Below are 17,022 nucleotides of genomic sequence, written 5' to 3' on the forward strand. Positions count from 1 at the left end.
ATTTTTTTCATTGTGACATAAAAGAAAAAGGGGATTGTTCAGCATATGAGAAGGAGAGAGTTAAAACATTTGGCATCATCATTGTCAGGAATAGAGAGAGGAGACTTGGTAACTACATTACCTCACAAATTTAAAATTTATCTTTTTCCAGGAAAGTAACAAATTGCAAAGGCTGGAATGAGAGTCTGGTAAGTTATGAAAAGGTGGGGGAACTTCAGAGGATACAGCAGCTACAGAAATGGGACTCTTTTATTTATCTCTGGGTTTTAATCTCTTTCCTGAGATCCTAATTATATTCATCACTCTGATTATTTTAATTCATATACATAGCAGGTAGCAAACCAAGCTGGAGAATATGAACTGTGAAATAAAGTAACTTTTTACGTGCTTGCTAAGGTTATATACAAACATATCCACCCACTGTATTGTTAACAAGCCTAGAATCACGGAGTTATATAAGTTGAAAAAGACCTTTAAAATAATTCAGTCCAGCCATTAACCCAGTACTGCCAAGTCCACCACTTAAACCCTAAGCACCACATCTACATGTCTTTTAAGCACCTTCAGGGATGGTGACTCAACCTCCTTCCTGGGCAGAGTGTTCCAGTGTTTCAGAACCTTTTCTGGGAAGAAATTTTTCCTACTGTACTAATCAAACCTTCCCTGACACAACCTGAGGCCATTTCCTCTTGTTCTATCACTTGTTACTAGGGAGACAAGAATCACCCACCTCACTACAACCTACTTTCAGGTACTTTTAAGTGACCACTATGAGTAGCAATTTTTTTTCCTTTTTGAAGAGTTAAAACTAAACCTGTCACTTCTACATTTCAATTTCTTATTCTCAGGAATGAAATCTTAAAACTAGAAATAAATGGGAGAATGGAGAAGGAGCAGAATAGATTTTTACACTGTTTCCCCAAGCAGCCTGTGATACTTTGGGACATTTTAGTTCTTGGGATATTTTGCTGCATAATCGAAGACCATTTCATGTTTTTAATAATGCCTGCTAGATTGCAAATAAAAACCTCTACCATGACTGTATAAAAACATCAATCATAGCTGAAAACATCTTAATAAAAGATTTTCTCAAGTACCATCACATATCGTCTCCATGGCAACTACAGAAATTAGATACAAGGAAAAGCAAGAATAGGATTATAAACTTTTGCCAGTTTCCAGGTCCCACAGGAGAAACAGGGAGGCAATCTAGCACTGCCTGACCAGCTTCTCCCACAAAATGACCAGTTGGCTTGGGGATATGCTTCTATTGCTGCCTAGGACCAGGCTTTCTGGATATCCCTGTCTGACCCAGGCTAATTCCTGGTCTACAAGGTGAGGTCCAAGCCAGACCACTCCAAACCTAGGAATATGAATCCCCAGAAGCAACAGTCTGGGTCACATTGAGAGGCTGTGCTGTTCCTATCACATGCTTAATGTGGCTCCCTGGACCCCTAAAGTGAGAGCCAAGGAGGTGACACATGGCTTATGGCAAGCTGGAGGCAAGCTCAAAAGGGAGCTATCTGAACAACTGAGTAAACAGAGCTGTTCAGTGTCACAGCAGGCAGGACAAGGCACAAGGAGTACTCTCAGAGAGATGGCTCACTCTGCATGCACACAGAACCTCTGCATGTACACACAAATGTGCCTCCAAGCCAAGCACAGAGAGCTCGTACCCTCCTGTTATTGTAGTACAAGTCTTGCTAAAGTACAAACGAGCTATTTTTGACTCCACCTCAATCAGAAACAGAAAACCCTGAGAGAAATGTAACCAGCTTAATACATTATTTAGCAAATCCTCAAAAGAATTTTTATATTAGAACGTCCCTTTTCCAGTTGAGAGGAATGGCATGCCTCTTCCAGCATGCACCTCTCCAGCATCACTTTCAAACAAAGGCAGGCTTGTCTCCCGTCCTAACTCAAATAATCTTCTGTTAGCTGCAACTAACCCTTCCTTTGATCTTCACAGAAAATGCTTCTCCATGTCACAACCTGAGTGCACATGCTCAGTTGTTGAAACACAAAGTCGCCCATGTCAGACAGGGGTAAACACAGGCAGGAAATCACAATGCTCCCAAGCCAGTGGCACTTCAGAAATATTCTAACAGGAATAACAACAGGGCAGGGAAAAAAGAAAAGACCTGACTGCAATTAGAATGAAGTTGGATCCATCTGTTAAAAGAATTACTTGATTTTATGTCAGGGGAAGGAGCTGCCCTTCCAGTCTGCTGTTCCTGCAGAGGAGGGTTGCTCTGCAATAGTTCTCTTGCTTTCCTTCCTGCACCTCTCGCGCTTGGCTCTCCTAGTTTGATTTCCAGAGTGCTAATCATTTACAGATAGTTCCTAATGCAAAAAAATGAGTGGACTCCAGAAGGCAGAACCTTCTGCTTAGCAGCATTATTCATTTAAATATAAACAACCACTAGATTATCAGTGGTGACCTAAAACAAGAGGTCCTACACTCCCTGAAATATTCACACGTATATAGATGGGTGCATACACATAAACATACAGCTGGATGCTTTTAATTTGCAGATACTTATGATAAAAATTGTAAGATGCAAATCTTGGAATAAAAAAATAAACTCTAAAGAAACAGCCTCACACGCAAGTTTCTTGCAAGGGCCTGAGATAGAGGTAGCAGGCTCATGTTTGCTCCGCTGTCTCCCTGTGACACATTGCAGTTCTACATTTTGACATTTTACTACAAGCTAGTTTACTGGAAGTTTGCTGGTTCAAAATATAAAAGGTATTATTAGCATTTTGTAATTCATGGTGAATGCTTACATAAAGAGTACGTGTTTAGTTCACAAAATTCCAAAGCATCTAGTTCATATCTGCCTTCTGCAAGAGGAAACTAAGACCAGTGTAGCTGAATGATCCCTTCTACGTACCTTTAACAACTTTTTATATGTTCTGTTGTACTTCCAGAGATAACAAGGTGGTGATGCTTTTTCCCCTAGTTTTGAGCATGGTTGGTCTTTCAGCAACTGTATCTTATGTGGATTCTCCAATAAAGAACTTGCTGTCTCCTTTTTCTGCTATTTTAGCATTATTATAGGATATAATGGTTATAGAGCTTCTTCTTGACAGGGATTACTATGGAAATGGGGTGAGGAAGATAAATCCCTTTTCAGGAATTGAAGAGATGAAGGAGAACTGAGTATCCTTTTCATGAGCCAGATGCTATTATCCCTCACATGTATGCTTTTTAAACCATGCATTGCTCTTCAGTTTGTCCTGGCAGCCTCAGATGTGTGGTTATCACAGCAGCCAGCAGCTCAGCCTCATGCAGCTGGAGCCACTCTTCCAGCAAGATGGAGGAGAAAATTGGAAGGGTAAAGGTGCAAAAACTTGTGGGTTGAGATAGAGACAGTTTAATAAATAAAGCAAATGCTGCATGAGAAGCAAAGCAATATCAGGAATTCATTCACTGCTTCCCATTGTTGTGTAAGTGTTCAGCCATTTCTACAGAAGCAGGGCTCCAACATGGGTAATGGTTACCTGGGAGGACCAATGCCAAATGTCCCTTTTTTCCCTTCTTTCCCCTGCTTTATATGCTGAGCATGACACCATATGGTAAGGAATACTCCTTTGGTCACTTGGGGTCAGCTGTCCCAGCTGTGTCCCCTTCCTGCTTCTTGTGCCCCCTTCCCCTTCCTGCTTCCCAGCCTACACATTGATGGGGCAGTATGAGGAACAAAGCACACCTCAGTGCTGTGCAAGCCCTGCTCAGCAGTAACTTAAACATCCTGATTGCTAGAATACTTTTTCATCATAATTCCAAAACACAGACCACACAAATTACTATGAAGAACATTAACTCTGGCCAAAACAAGTACAATAGTCAAGAGATGGAGCTAGAGACTTGATCAGGTGAAAGCTGCTATTATTTGTTTGACAGAAGCTTCTGCAGACACGACAAGCTTTGCTCTTGGTCACCTTGACATGATGACTGAGTCATTGCTGCATGATAACACAGACACTGAATGAAAACGTTCATGGTGCTTTAGTCACTGCTGAGAGCAAAAGATTGTTACTGAAAGAGAGAGAAACAAAGGAAATAAAAGAATGTGATAAGAAGTCGATAAATAAAAGAACCTTGTGACAATTAAAAAGCAGAAAAAAATCCCCAAATCCACGACAATACCCTCAATAAAAATTGAAAAGAAACATTAAGAAATAGTAGGTTAGATCCATAAAGCAAAGTAAATGGAGTCACAATCTATTTACTCCCAAGCTGGAGCCCAAAAAATTAAACTAGGTTTTAACTGAGAGTTAACTGTGTGGGTACAAGTCTGTTATGCACACAAACCTCATATTTTGGTTGTTTTTCACAGGAACATATTTACAGTGGAGATATCCTTGGCTGTTGAAGAAAAAGGCTTCAAGTACAATCTGTATCAGCTGGCAAAATTACTTTGTTTCCATCAGGATGACAGTCAAATCATCGAACATGTTAGCTAGGACTCTGGTGGAGGTTTCAGCTCCCATGAGGCTGATTTGGTTCTAAGGAATTAAATGGCAGCCTGATGTTGACTTGTCCACAGAGGGACATGCACTTCTATGTTACTACCTCACCTCACCACCATGAAGTCCTGTCCAAGGGGCCAGTATTTGCTTTGCTCTGAGTCATTGCTTTTGTGTGTGGAGGGACTTCCCCCAAACCTTGCACTTCACCATAGACCTCTACATTACAGGGTTGTTTCTGCAAGCCACAGCAGGATACAAAGGGAAATATAGCCAGAGAGTGGCTGTGTGCCACATCCAAGAGTTTAACAATTCTGTGACTTCTCACTATCATAGTTCCCTAACCTCTCTTCATTTCCCCATTATGGGCAAAACAGTTCATATCACCAAACAAGGCCAAAGCTTGTAGCCTAGATGGTGTAAATCAGTCATGAACGTCACTGAGGAGAGGAATTATACCAGTAAAACCTCAGTCCAAGCAGCACACACCTGTTCAGTTTGATGTTCACTGTTTACTTTTGAGCACACTGCAAATATCCCTTCTTTAAGAGCTCTGCTCCAGGCCTGGTGTTGATTCATGCACCAACTGGCTGTTCTTTGAAGCTGCTGGCTGCTTGTTTCAAAGTTCATATTAGTCAAAGCATGGGAAGCATATCTCCCCACTGCTCATATTAATGAATGCCATTTTTCTGGGACAATCCATGGCGACATTATAAACATGAGCATAACAGTTTACACATTTTACCAAAACTCCAAATGAAATAACCACAGTCTTCAGTTGCCAGGTTAGTCAAAGGTCCCCACCTCCCTTATCACTGAAGTGCACAGTTGTTGTTTGTTCATCTTTCTAAAGCCTTTTTTTTGAGTTTGGTCAGATTTCTGCTTGAGTGATTTGGGTTTTTTGATTCCTTCAAAGAGGACTTAATCAGATATGGCAGACTATTGGAGATAAGCAAGGATAAGATTCGGACATATTTTTTATCAATGCCCAAAGCAGACTTCAAGACCATAGTAAAAGGATCATACTTAAGCTCTGAAGAGCAACGCAGTCTTTGGATCACAAAATCTTAAGGGGCTGGTGTTACAGGTGAGATTTTACACTAAAGACAACTTTTATTTTAAAAATTATATCCATGAGTATTTTCCTGTCAATTTACCCGACAAATTGCCTCACCAAGGAGTCAAATCCGTGCTAGGGCGAATGAAGCAGCAGAAGCACAGATTCAAGGTGGGAGCAACATTACTCCTTTGTGTGACAGCAGTGTCCTAGATCCAAACAGCAACCTCATGAAATCTCAGGAACAGACAGGTGTTGTATGAGCAGCCAGACTCTCACCCTACATCACTTTGCAACTCACAGACATGCTGTGAGACTTGAAAATCAACACAGTGGCCACAGCCAACTTAATTTAGTCATTTCTTGTAGACTAATCTAGAAGATGGGGATAGGAAGGGCAAAGCACTACACTGAGCCAGACACATCCAAAGGAGTGTAGGGATTCAGATTCAGGCCATGTCTGGTCTTTCCCACTCAATGCTAAGGGAAGAGAAGGACTTGCCCTGCTCTGCTGGCTCCATAGTTTAAACCCTCTAGTCAGTGGCTAAGCTGGATATCAGACGCAGCCTGCACTATGCACCCCATTTTTATTCAGCATTCCATTTTGAAGCAGTCTGAAGCAAAACTAAATTCTGCACTACGTAGGATATGTGTAATTAGTGACTCAAGTTTCTTTGCATCTGTCTTCTGCACCCCACTTTCTGACAAATGACAATTGTATTGTAATGTTCCTTACTGCCTAGAAATTTCCTAATTAGCATTATCACGCCTCTTAAAACAGATTAGTGTAATTACAAAGTTCCTATTTAAATTGCAGTCACCTCAGTCATCAGTAAAAAAAAAAGAAAAAAAATCAAATGCAAATATTCTTTAATGTCCTCTGAAAAAAATTAAAACTCATTTTACCATAGCATCTGCTGGGAAGGGAAGCATGGAAAACAGTCTGAGATTTGTGAAAAATAGCCCAGTGAGAATCAGACAACAGACACTCAGACAAGCTATAGCTGGTGCTTAGCATGGCCCCAGCTCTAGAAGAACATTCATTTCCAATGTCCTGCATGAGGTGTCCAGGAAGAGCTACCAAGACTTATTCAAAATTAATTGTGAGCCATCAGCCTAAATAAAAGAGGTTTGGTCACCAGCTTCTGTTGCCTGTCAGGCAAGGAAACATTCCTGCAAGCAGCTCTGCCAGCAATGCAGAAGAAAATGTCCAGAATAGATGGACTGTGAGCTCTCCCACCATCAGCATTTGCTTTGGGTGTGTGTGCCCCAAGCTCAGGATGTGGAGCTGGGTTGGTTTGCTGCTCTCTGCTGCCCAGCACCACGCTGGGCTTAGCAGGAAAATGCCACGGGCACGTGGCTCCTTCCAGGCTTTGTAGGGGGAACACAAGCAGGATACTAAGGCCTGCCAATAGCACACGCTAGGAAATTCTGCTCTGGAGCCCTAAGAAGTGCCTGGTGGAAACCAGATAAGCAGGTCACTCCTGAAGCAGGCTTATAATATAAGTGCATACTGCCTCCAGTCTTTGGGCTACTCTCCCATTGTCCCAGACCTGCTGCCCCATGTCCAGCCTCCTCTATATTCACAGGTATAAACAGCTTCATGGTTTGCTCCCACTCTGCTTGCAGTGGCTGATGGAAAAATCCCCTTTACTTCCCTATGGAATTTGAGAGCTGAGATGATACAGACATGCTTATAGTATTGTGCAAAAAGACAGGCAAGGGGTAATGCTTTCCTGTACTTATTTCCCTTACCTTTGAGTCATGAGCAAGTTCCTAAGCAGCAGCTGATCTCCCTTTAAGCTGGAGGCTGCAGTCTATAAGCTGTGTGCTCATTTCCCATCAGAGATGTGATCTTTACATCTGCAGTTGATGTTCAGCACAGCAGAACGGATGTATGAGGTTAAAAAAAGATATGGGCAATATTTTCTAACCAGTGTTCAATTTTGCCCTCTTGTGTCAGCTTCCTGGTCACACTAAAGCTAATCAGAGCACAACCCTCAGCAGATCAGACCTACAGCTCCGGCAGAGCCTGAGAGCTTGTGTGCAAGCTAGCCCAGCTGAGAGTCCTGCATTTATGAGCCAAAGCCACAAATTGTTTTCTAGCAGAAACTAGTTAAATGGGCATAAAACCATGGAATGTTGCTGGATTCTTGACAGCAGAACAACACTGGAAATCGTGCAATGCTTCTTCCTTCTAGCTGCAGTGGGCAGAAACTGAAATACAGGAGATTCCATCTGAACATAGGAAGAACTTTTTACTGTGAGGCTGGCAGAGCACTGAAACAGGCTACCCAGGGAAGTTGTAGAGTCTCCTTCTCTGGAATGATTCAAAAGCCTTTTGGACACAATTGTGAGTAATGTGCTCTAGGGGGCCCTGCTTGAGCAGGGAGGTTGAACTAGATCATCTCCAACCTTACCCATTCTGTGATTCCTTCCAACCTTACCCATTCTATGATCATGTGCTTCATTATAACATTTAAGTTTTGAATTCCCCTATAAGAGATTCAAAAAGGTTGTATTTGAAAGGCTGAAGAAAGTCCTCTTCCTAAGTTTTGATTTATTAGGGCTGAAAGTAATATACATTTCTGTAATACCTAAGAAATGGTATGCATTTCCTCCCAAACACATTTCCCAATAATATAAAGGAAACTGAAACTGCATGAACTCTGAAATCTCACAGGTAAAGGACAACAGGATGACACAGAGTCAGTGTTTTGATACCCTTGTTTGTTTTCAGTGAAGAGTTTTAGAATAAAGAGCTGAAGGGATCGTGTTGAACAGGAAAAAACTTCACTGCAGTCTTCACAGATGAGTACACCAGTAGAAAGCTGGGTGAGGACATTTGTCTCCACTTTCCCCATGCTCAGGGACTGGTTTACTGATTAACCTGAAAAGCTAACATCTGCAGACCATCAGGGAGCAGACTGGAGACTGAGGTACCCTACAGAGACTGAGAAAATAGCATTAAAAACCCCAGGAGGGTTTGCCTTCAACAGCCTTTCTCTTCCTTCCTGCAGAGGAAAGGTGCCCTGATTGAAACCCACCTGTGCTGTGGCCATGCTGCCCTCTGACTCCCACCCACATTTCCTATGGACACCTTGGCTTGCTTAGAGCTTTTCCTAATTGAAAGCCATGGTTGGAAATGCCATTGCTTAAGTGTTTAAAATGTCCTGGTGAATGTTTGTAGGGATGTACCATGACAACATTTTTCTCTGGTGATGTAGCCAGCTGAAGAGACCCTCACTGTTTCTGGGGTGCTTCCTGAGCCAAGGCAAATGGAGAGAAAATCTTTCTTGCCATGGAGACAGCTCCCTGTCTTCCTGCCTTGGGTCCCTCATAGCACAGGTGAAGCAGTGTCCATGGCATCAGAAGTACCAGCAGGCACTGGAAAAAATGGCACCAAATGTGCTCTCACCTTGCTGACGCTCAGCGGCACTAGACATCAAGCCCCAAGTAAAGAGTGTTGAAGCACTGAAGATGTTCCTCTTGAACAGAATGAGCTAAAAACCTCAATTGTGGCATTCCACACAAAATCTAGATTTCGTCTATATGATAGAAGGCAGAGTAGAAAAACCTCTACAAGAATCTGCTTAATCTGTGGGATTTCTCCTCACAGCTGATAGCAGCCACCACTGCTCGCCAATGAGACCCTGCAAGGCACCAGGCACACACTGACCACCTGGCAGGCTCTGATGGACTCTGAGGGGACAAGAGGCCACAGATCCATCTGAAGGAACTGTCAGCATTGTCAACCCCTAAATACAGAGCAGAAATTATTTATTTCTACAACCCACAATATAAGACAATCTTTCAAAGTGGCTGTCTGGGCAGCCAGTAATAGCTCAGGGTCTATGAAGTGACTGGCAAAGAAGGAAAAAGAAGCAGAAGTGAAATAAATTTCTATCTCTGGCTCAGCTTCTGCACTTGAATAACTACACACAGTGTCTACACACAACAAACATGTGAAATGCTGAGTTACAGAAGAGTTGTTATGGGGCTCTGAGTAACATGGTCCAGTGGAAGCTGTTCCTGCCCATGGCAGGGGGTTGGAACTAGCCAGCCTGCAAGGTCCCTTCCAACCCAAACTACTCTATGATTCTATTTCATCTGAGCTCTCAGTGACTGTTCTCATCCAGATGTTTTTGCCTACTCTGATAATACAAAGTCAAACCAAGATCAGTACTGTAGATAATAATCTCAACTAATCCTGCAAATTGTTTTTGTCCATAAACAACAACATTGTAAATAAGTCAAAACCTGTGAGAAGTCCTGAGGGAAATAAAAATGTATTACACTGAGGTAATTACATACACTTTCTATTAAGCAGACAAAGCCCACATGTTGTGGCTTCCTACACTCATTGCTCCAGCACACACAAAAATATTACAATATTAGTTTGCAGGAAATACTTCAGGTAACTAAGTACACATTTCATCAGATTTTACTGCCCCATTAAACACACTCACGTCCCATAACACACCCTGCCTGTATAGGGAGGGCTGTGGGAGCATGGCCTGGGTATTGCTGATTTCAGAGATGCAGCTCCTCAGGCAGTATCAGCCAAGCTATATTAACTATACTGATGCCAAGGAGAAATCCTACCTGCACTGCTCTTCCCCATGGCCATGTGTGCCCCCTTCCACCCTTATGCCAGCAGCTAGCATACAATCATGCTGATCAGGGACCTCTCTGGAGAATAATCCCAATTAAATCAAAAGACAAAGAAATGTAATTCCAACACAAAGCAGCATTATACTACACAGTCACATGGACACAGCCACTTAAAGTTTTTCCAGGGAGCTGAGTGTTTACAGACGTCACTGAAGGCCTAGTCCAGTGCCATGGATTTCCCTAAAGAATGTATCAGATCTGCTGCTCCTGGGGGGATGTGTCTGATGCCCATGTGGCACTAGGCAACTGCAACTGGCAGCTGTGCCGAGCCCCTCATGTCCAGGAGCTCTTGAAAGGGGATCTCACTCTTTCACCTCCTCATGGGGTTGAAGGGGCTGAAAAATACTGTCCCAAAAGTAATTCACCTCAGCTGTCTTGGGTTGTTCCCAGGCAGATCAGAGCCAGTGCAGTTATGGTCTCTTGTAAAGGGACAAAACAAAGAGCTCCTTTTCAAATCAGCAGGACGAAATGACCTCAAGAAAAGGGGAAGGGGAAGAGCCCCTGTGCAAAGACCTGAAAATGAGATGATCTACTGAATCACAGGATAGCCATGAATGGGAGGAGGGAATTGTTTCTAAGGCTTCCAGAAATGTAAAATGTGAAAAACGGGGTGGACAGAAGAATGTACCTGTTGGAAAAATTAGGGTTGGCATCAACACATGACCCATAGCTACCCACTACTGCTCCAAAGCTACAACTACAGCAAATAAAAGAACAGAATATCAGTCTCACTCACAGACACCCAAGCAGCTCTAAAATACTATTGAGGTCTACCCAGAAAACTACCACATTTAAAAAACATCCATACTCATGCAATAACCCCCAAGGAGTACAGGAGCAGGACTGGGAGGTTTTCCAAGCAAACAGAAACCCCCCATTTTGACATGCAGGTGGGTATCCCATGCCAAGGGAATTCCCTGTTGCTGCCATCTTCTTGGCAGCTGGGCAAGTTCACAGCCCTGGGACCCCAATTCACAAACCCACAGTAAAACCATTGGCTCCACATTCTTATCTCCCAGTAAGAGACCTCAGCTCTGGTCCTGAGAAGCACTGCCACTAGCCATCAGCCAGGAGTCCTGCTGCTCCAGGCACCTGTGCACAGGAATTCTCAGTTTTCCTTTGCTCTGAGAACATGGGGCTGAAAATTGCACTCTGCCAAATGGATATCCACCCAGCAGCAAATGCAGAATCCAGAGAGGAAAGCTTCTGGGACCTTCTTCAGGCTATGACCTGCTACTGGGCTGCTCCTAGAAAAAGAGACCAGCTAGTTGCAAGCCACTTTATGCACAATTTATATCAATACCTTCCATCATTACAAAGTGGTTTGCCTCTTATGCAGAGAAAGTCAAGAATGCTGGGTATCCTTCCATGCCTTCTAAACAAAAAGCGGAGAAAAGGTAAAGGGTTTAATCAACCTCCAATTAATTTTTATTGTTAGCAGATGCTGCAAATTGCTAGCTCTTAGGGGCTGCTTCAGTCTCTCTTTTGCAGTTGCCTAAATCCATTGTCAGCAGTGACAGAAGCACAGATGACAAAAACCAGTGCTGCCCTCGCAGAGAACAGAACAGCTCTGCCCAGTTCCTGCTCAGAAAGGACTGCTTGGACAGGGAGCCAGGGGGGTGCAGGCTGAACTGTGGGGTGAGGAGGGAGCAGAGCCAGCAGCAAACAGGTGCTGGAGTGGGGCTCTTCAGAGGGCACAGGAGAGAGGCTGAATTCGGTGCCCCTCTCCCCAAGCCCTGTTGCTGCTGGCACTTACCTTGTGTGTGCTGTACCAGGGCCCGGACAGGGATCCTGGTCCCCCAAAGGATGCATTCCAAGGTGCCTGGGATGGTGTCCATGGCCCTGTCCTCAGGCCCCAGCCACTGGCCATGCCGTGCAATGTCACACCAGTGGGGAGGGGTGGCTCTGAGGAGAGGTGAACAGGACGTGGCACTCTCTTCCTGATGTGAGAAAGGCTCCTCACATGCTGTGCATGCAGGTGTGTGCAGCCAGAGCTGCAATTGCTGGTGTGCACCAGGACACCCTTAGCTGGAGAGTAGCTGGAGCACAGGAGAGGAAGGGGAGCTTGACAGAAGGTTTTGCTGCTCCTTCCCAGGGCATTCAGGTACCTTTTTTTCGGTCTCTGACTTCCCCAATGCCCCACCCTTCTCTGAAGAGGCAGCCTGGGAATTTAACTCCTTCAAATCTCTGCCTAAACCTAACGGTTAAGTGTTAATTCCTCACTGCTGGATTGCAAAACTTAGAAGTTGTTGTTCCCAAAGGCAGATAGTCACTTACATAAATTCTTACTTATGTCCTGTATTTTTCTCTTCTAATTATTTCCTGAATAGTTTCTTTGCAGAGACTTCAGGCAATGTGTTCATTCCCAGTCTGTGGCTTTATTCATTCATTCTTTTAGTTTTGATTTGATCATTTGTTTCTTCTGGGGAAAACAATGACTAAATAAGCTCATTAAAGGGAGTCTAAAGCAGGCAAGGTAGGAGCTTGGCAGAATTACACAGGAGACAGAAGTAGGCCTCTCCAGAGAAGCACAGAAAGAAATATTAAGACACCACATCTTCAGGCTGTTGACAATACAACTGTGTGCAATCTAGAGAGCTCACACTGTACCTTGGAGGAACCGACTTGCATTAATTCATTCCTTTGCTTAGCTGGGTTTGAAACACCCAAAGTCCTGACAATTATTGCAGCAGACAAGGGTCAGTGGGCAGTTATTCTGCTCCCTGCTACATTGGTTTTCTCCTAGTCTTAAGAAGAACTGGCGTTGATTGCTTAGTCCCAGTAGGGCCCATGGTGCTACCATCAGCAAGATGCATTGAGAGAGAACAAGTCAGCATGCAGGATAGCAGGCTGGGGACTGAACTTCCAGCAAGCAAAGAGATATGATCCCTAACAGAAATGAGCAGCAGCAAAGCTGACCACCAGTATGATTAATTTGGTCAAAAATAGAAGAAACACACAACTACAGGAAAGAAACTGTAGCTAAATTAATACTTTCCAACTTGAACACATAATATCTTAGCCACAAGGATGTTATTTTAATCCAGACAAAAGGGGATATAGAAAAGGCAGAGGTGGCAAGGTAATGCTTCAGTTAGATGATGGTAGAACACCCCAAAATACAAAATCTTGTCTTATAACAATAGATGTTTTGTTCATGCATGTGCCCTAACTTGAAATACCAGTTTCTGTGATCACAGCTCCAGGGAGTCCTTTGTAAATATTGGAATTAGCTGCAGCCATGTATATATAGGTATGCTGGAAAAAACCAGCTCCAGTATTTCATGGCTGTGTAAATTGCTGCAGATTATTTTTACAGTGTTGTGTAATTATTCTCTGCAGTCTAAGCTTACACTATAGAAAAAATTCTAGGCAATCTTGGTTATGACTGCAAAATAACCAGTGCAGTGAAACTGGAGTGTAAACTGCTGCAATGATATTTGCCCTGTCTAGAGAGAGCTGAAACAATAGCCCACAGGGAAGTGTGAAAGGACCCATTCTTTTAACTGCAGTGCTAAACTAGAAGTCTGCTGACAATTTAAGTGTCAACATCAGCTACTTCAAGGCGGATCATTTGAGCAGAAACACCAGGCTAATGCTCTTATTTGTCATGCTCAATTTGCACTTGTTGTATAGCAGATCCTGGGATGAAGAGGAAAAGCAGCAATGATTGTCAAAGGTTGCTGAGCTGAGGAAAGTTCTCCCATTCCTCACCCTTTTTCACACATTCACCTCTGCCCCAGCTCAAAATAGGGAGCAAAGATGTTGATGCTCCCCCAGGCTGGAGAAATTGTCTTTGGTAGCCAAAAGACACAGTGGTCCCTATCAGACTGCCAATGACTTTTTCAGTATGGTTCTCTGTTGCCAAAAGTGCCCAGATTGGTAGGAGATTGAAAAGGAGTGTAAGGGGAGTGGGAGGAGAGGAGCAGCCCAAAATATCTCTTGGGGACAGTTGCTGTTGTTTTGCTTCATTCTTGTTGGTTCACTGCCTAAAATACAAATATGACTGTGGTTTTCCCTTGCATAAGAAAGCTATTGGAACAGGTTTTCTGTAATGCTGTCTACATGGAGCCCTTGCTGAATTGCTTTTAAAGTTGATCTAACAGTGACAGATCATTGTTCCACAGTTGGTTCCAGACATACCAACTCACTCTAAACATGCCAGGGGCTCTTATGGCAATCTTTATTTATTGAAGATCTCTGATTGTCTTGCTTATAAAACCATTATTCAGTTATTCTGATTAATTTAACTTTACATTGTAAACCAGCCCTTTTAAAATTTTAAATATTTTAAAAACTATTTCTGCTCAGTTACTATCCTCCATTAGGAAAAACAACTAACTATGTGCCAAAGTCCCTATATTTGTGCATTTCTATTTTCAGGCTAAAAGTGATGCTGAGGTGTTTGCCTTAAAGGTATTAAGTCCTTAGGACTGGATCCTGAAATATCCTGAGGAAATGTCCCATGAAGTGGAAGCAGAAGATGGGATCTGCAAGATGTTTTAAATGAGAACATTACTCCCAGTTTTCAGTGGCACACAGCTGTGCTGAAAGTTTGTTCCCAAAGTCAAGCTCTATTTGAAGGTCCTTCAAATCAGAGGTGTCTTCTGCCAGCTGGGCCCCAGGATAGACTACAGCCACTTCAAAAACATGGAAATACAAGGCATTTTCAGTGGGTACTACAACACAATAGCAGAGTCACTTCACTGGGGATATGTGCAGAACGCACCATGTACAAATCTCTGTCTGTGTATCTTTGGTTGTTGTATTTGTTGTACTGTGGGGTAGCTCAAAAAAAAATACCTCAAGAAAAGTATCTTCAGAAAGGTCACCTGATTTGCTGTTGCTGGATCTGTCTGTTTTTACACATGGACAAAGGCAACAGATGTGCAGATTTGTGTCTCTGTGGTGGCTGACCACATCAGTATCAGGACAGGACTGTTTCTCCCTGTGAGCAGCACCTCACTCCCTTGGAGTAGCACACAGCACAAGGCAGCACCTGTGAAGATGGAGTAGACACTGCTTGAGTTGGTTTGCTGAGAAATCTCAAGGATGGTTAAAGAGAGTAAGCTGCAGGTGTCAGTGTTTGACTCCTCTCATTCTATTGCCCATCATTTTTGGGTAGAAGAGAAGGGACTTCACAGCCTGGGAGATTACACCCACCTCCTCTTGTGCATCCCGTCAAGTTTTTAACATCTTGGGATATTTCTGAGCAACGGAGATGCAAGAGACTGTTTTGGGTGTTCATTTCATGGATTCCCTCACTTGCATGCTGCATTTCTATCTGATATTCTTGAGCCAAGCATCGGTTGCTGTTAACAACAGATAATGTTCCTCTGTTTGGTCATGAGGATTTGGAGACTGTAATGGATGCTTTGTCAGCTTCAGGTTCAGATGATGTGGGACAGTGTCTGATCTGTGTGTGTCCCTGAACTCTGGCTTGTATGACATTGGGACCTCATAAACCAACAGAGTAGGCAGGTTCCTACCCCTGGTTGCTTTAGCCTCTGGAAGTCATCCATGAAGAGCTTGACCTGGTGCCCCTTATTTGGGATACTCAATGCACCTGGGTGTCTGAAGAGGAAAGAAGAGGGCTTTTCATGTGTGCTTGCCCATGCCCCATCGCTTCTCTGAGCTTACACTTTGCCATTGTAGATGAGCCACACTCTCAGCTGAGGAGCCCGTCCTTGACTACTCGGCTCTGGCCACAGTTACTGAGATTTCCTGGGAGAGAAGATTGAAGAGTCAATGGTTTCCTTCTGTGCCAAATAGGTTTCCTTCTCCCTTTGTCCAGGGTACTTAGGTGTTCCTGTGAGGATAGACCCCAGGTGATGGGAAGTTCAGTGTTGGGACAGATGGTTCCAGCTGGGTGGTGCAGGAGAGAGTTGAAGACCTTGCTTTTACCCAGCTGCTAGTGCCAGATGAGTGCCAAAAGTGCTGAGCTTGAGCAGGATGATCAGACGTGTTTCTGAGTTAAATGTCTACAAGCAGGCTTTTGCTGGTCACTCACTATGTGTAAGGCTGCACCTGTGGGCTGGAGATCTGCCTGGAGCAGGTTGCAGGCAGGCAATACTGTGTAATGGATAGTGCAGGACAATTTGTGGAAGATGTGTACCAACAGTCAGTTGATTTTTATAAGCAGCTTTCATCTCCCTTTCCCCAGCAGCTTTACAAGACCATGGTGCAAGTGTGTACTACTTCATATGCTAGCAATTACAGTCCTTTGGAAAGTTGCTGTCCATCTTGAAGCCTACTAATGTACAAAAAATAGAAGTTCTGGAATCAAGATGTACATTACAGACCTTGGAGAAGGCTTTTGTCCTTCCTTTCTGCATGGTGGATCAGTGAGAGATTTGTAGACTTTGCATGTTTTCATTTTTGCCTTTTAGACCCTACCAATTTAGGCTTAATCCTGATCCTTTTAAAATCAATGTCAAAGTTCCCACTGACTTCAAAAGAGACAGCCTCAGCTTTCAAATACTTTAAAGAATAATTTTAAGCAAACAAACCCAAAATGGATAAGAACTACATTTTCTCTCTCTATTAGGCATGCAACTTATTTTCTCCAAATGTAAACGTTACCTGGAGAACTAAGCAGTGATGTGTTTTTTATTATTTCTTTAGGAGGCTACAGTACCCAAAGTATATTCCATACATACTTCTTCATTTAGGAGCCAAACATAGCTATGTAAAGTGAGCAGCTTGTTTACAGTAGGCCCTTATGTCTTGCTATCAAATTAGTGGCAAATCAGGACTGTAGTAAACAGAGGTCAAAGATCAAACACACAATTTCACATAAAATTCCAGACCATGTACACAAA

General features: G+C 43.2%; 1 protein-coding gene across 1 annotated transcript in view; it reads right to left on the reverse strand.

Moving 5' to 3' along the window:
- The window catches only part of NIPAL2 (NIPA like domain containing 2), a 47,408-nt gene extending 35,317 nt beyond the window's left edge, over positions 1 to 12,091 (reverse strand). The window contains exon 1 of the mRNA XM_005423491.2: positions 11,958 to 12,091. Within this exon, the coding sequence (XP_005423548.1) occupies positions 11,958 to 12,071 (114 nt within the window). The 5' untranslated portion in view covers positions 12,072 to 12,091. The remainder of the gene's footprint in view (positions 1 to 11,957) is intronic.
- Positions 12,092 to 17,022: the final 4,931 nt, after the last annotated feature.

This window comes from Geospiza fortis, unplaced genomic scaffold, assembly GCF_000277835.1.
Source record: "Geospiza fortis unplaced genomic scaffold, GeoFor_1.0 scaffold200, whole genome shotgun sequence".
Classification (NCBI taxonomy): Eukaryota; Metazoa; Chordata; class Aves; order Passeriformes; family Thraupidae; genus Geospiza; species Geospiza fortis.